We start from the raw sequence: 1669 nt of genomic DNA, 5'->3' as shown, positions 1-1669 counted from the left end.
CTTCCTGTTCAAAGGGAGTTTTTCCTCTCCACTGTCGCTACAAGCATGCTTAGTGTGAGTCAATATCTACTGTTTCTACCTGCAGAATCAGTGACTGCAGTCACTATGATGACGATGCAGTCAGACGGTGCAGTCAGACGATGCAGTCAGACGGTGCAGTCAGACGATGCAGTCAGACGATGCAGTCAGACGGTGCAGCATACTGTGCAGACAGACGATGCAGTCAGACGGTGCAGCAGACAGGGCGGACAGACAGGCAGCAGACGGTGCAGCATACTGTGCAGTCAGACGATGCAGTCAGACGATGCAGTCAGACGGTGCAGTCAGACGGTGCAGTCAGACGGTGCAGTCAGACGGTGCAGTCAGACGATGCAGTCAGACGGTGCAGCATACTGTGCAGTCAGACGGTGCAGCAGACAGGGCGGACAGACAGGCAGCAGACGGTGCAGCAGACGGTGCAGACAGAGGAGACAGAGAACTAAACTGTCATCAAAGTTTTCTGTGGAACGTCTCTGAGGAGTCTGGCTGCAGCGTCATGGTCAGCTGACCTGTTACCGCTCCAGTTGCATTCAGGTGACCCTCTGTCTGCGCTGTCCTCCATGTTTGTTGTAATTGTTTTGATTCCCACGCTGTCGGTGCAGAGTGACATCATCATCATGTCTATCGGGTCGCTCGGCTGTTCAGACCTTATTCAGATTCCAACAGATTCGACCAGAATCGGATGCAGATGTGACCCGGATGGGATTGGAAAAGTCGGATTCCTGTTCAGTAACGATGGGATTATTCCGCAGTGTGAACGCAGCCTGTAATCCAGAGAGGAAAAAAATAAGCAGATTGTTGTTTAGATCAAATAATGCTGATTCTAAGCTTGAATATTTAGATGTTTGTCTGCAGGATTTCATTGTTTTTATGGCTGCAAAACTTGAGGTCTATTTCACCCCACTTAACGGTTACTGTTGTGGAATAATATATTTAAAAATAATGTAGCTGCATGGATTGCATCAGCAGTGTTGGTTGATTGTTCCAATGTTTTCTTTAGACGGGGACTGGAAATCCTGTTTATGAGAACTTCTACAGACAGGTAAGATGAGCAGCCGGTCAGAATAACATCAGCAGCCTGCAGACTCCATCAGTTCACTGCCTGTTTTTCCAGGTGGATCCTGACAACACCGGCAGGGTAGGACCGACAGAAGCAGCCCTGTTTCTCAAAAAGTCTGCACTTCCTGACAGCACCTTGGGAAAGGTAAGCTGCATGTCCTCTGATGTGGCGTCGTCCCTCCATGGGTCATTGGTGTCTCCAGCCGAGCAGAGATGAAGCCTGAGCCCAGTGGCCTGAAGCCTCTCTGATGTTTCCTGATCTCCAGCTGGGTTAGTTGTTGGCCTCATGGCTGGATGATGATGATGATGATGATGATGGAGGCAGAGGTCAGACTCTCCACAGCAGACTGATAGAACATCTGCAGCATCTGAAGGACCTCAGCTTCCTCTAGAAGTCCATAAATGTTCCAGTTCCTCGGTATTAGTTTCATCCTCAACGTTCCTTTATCATAGTCTTCATCATAGTCTTCATCATAACCTTCATCATAGTCTTCATCATAGTCTTCATCATAACCTTCATCATAGTCTTCATCATAACCTTCATCATAGTCTTCATCATAGTCTTCATCAT

The 1669-nt window shown here is 48.2% G+C and overlaps 1 protein-coding gene across 1 annotated transcript in view; it reads left to right on the top strand.

Moving 5' to 3' along the window:
• Nucleotides 1-179: 179 nt before the first annotated feature.
• Nucleotides 180-1669, top strand: part of LOC107102880 — a 30042-nt gene continuing 28552 nt past the window's right edge. The window contains exons 1-3 of the mRNA XM_015402328.1: nt 180-455; nt 1040-1081; nt 1154-1243. Of these exons, the coding sequence (XP_015257814.1) occupies nt 180-455; nt 1040-1081; nt 1154-1243 (408 nt within the window). The remainder of the gene's footprint in view (nt 456-1039; nt 1082-1153; nt 1244-1669) is intronic.

The sequence above is a fragment of the Cyprinodon variegatus genome, unplaced genomic scaffold, assembly GCF_000732505.1.
Source record: "Cyprinodon variegatus isolate N-32 unplaced genomic scaffold, C_variegatus-1.0 Scaffold1336, whole genome shotgun sequence".
Classification (NCBI taxonomy): domain Eukaryota; kingdom Metazoa; phylum Chordata; class Actinopteri; order Cyprinodontiformes; family Cyprinodontidae; genus Cyprinodon; species Cyprinodon variegatus.
Note: the sequence above shows the minus strand (reverse complement) of the source record. Positions and strands in the feature narration are given on the sequence as shown.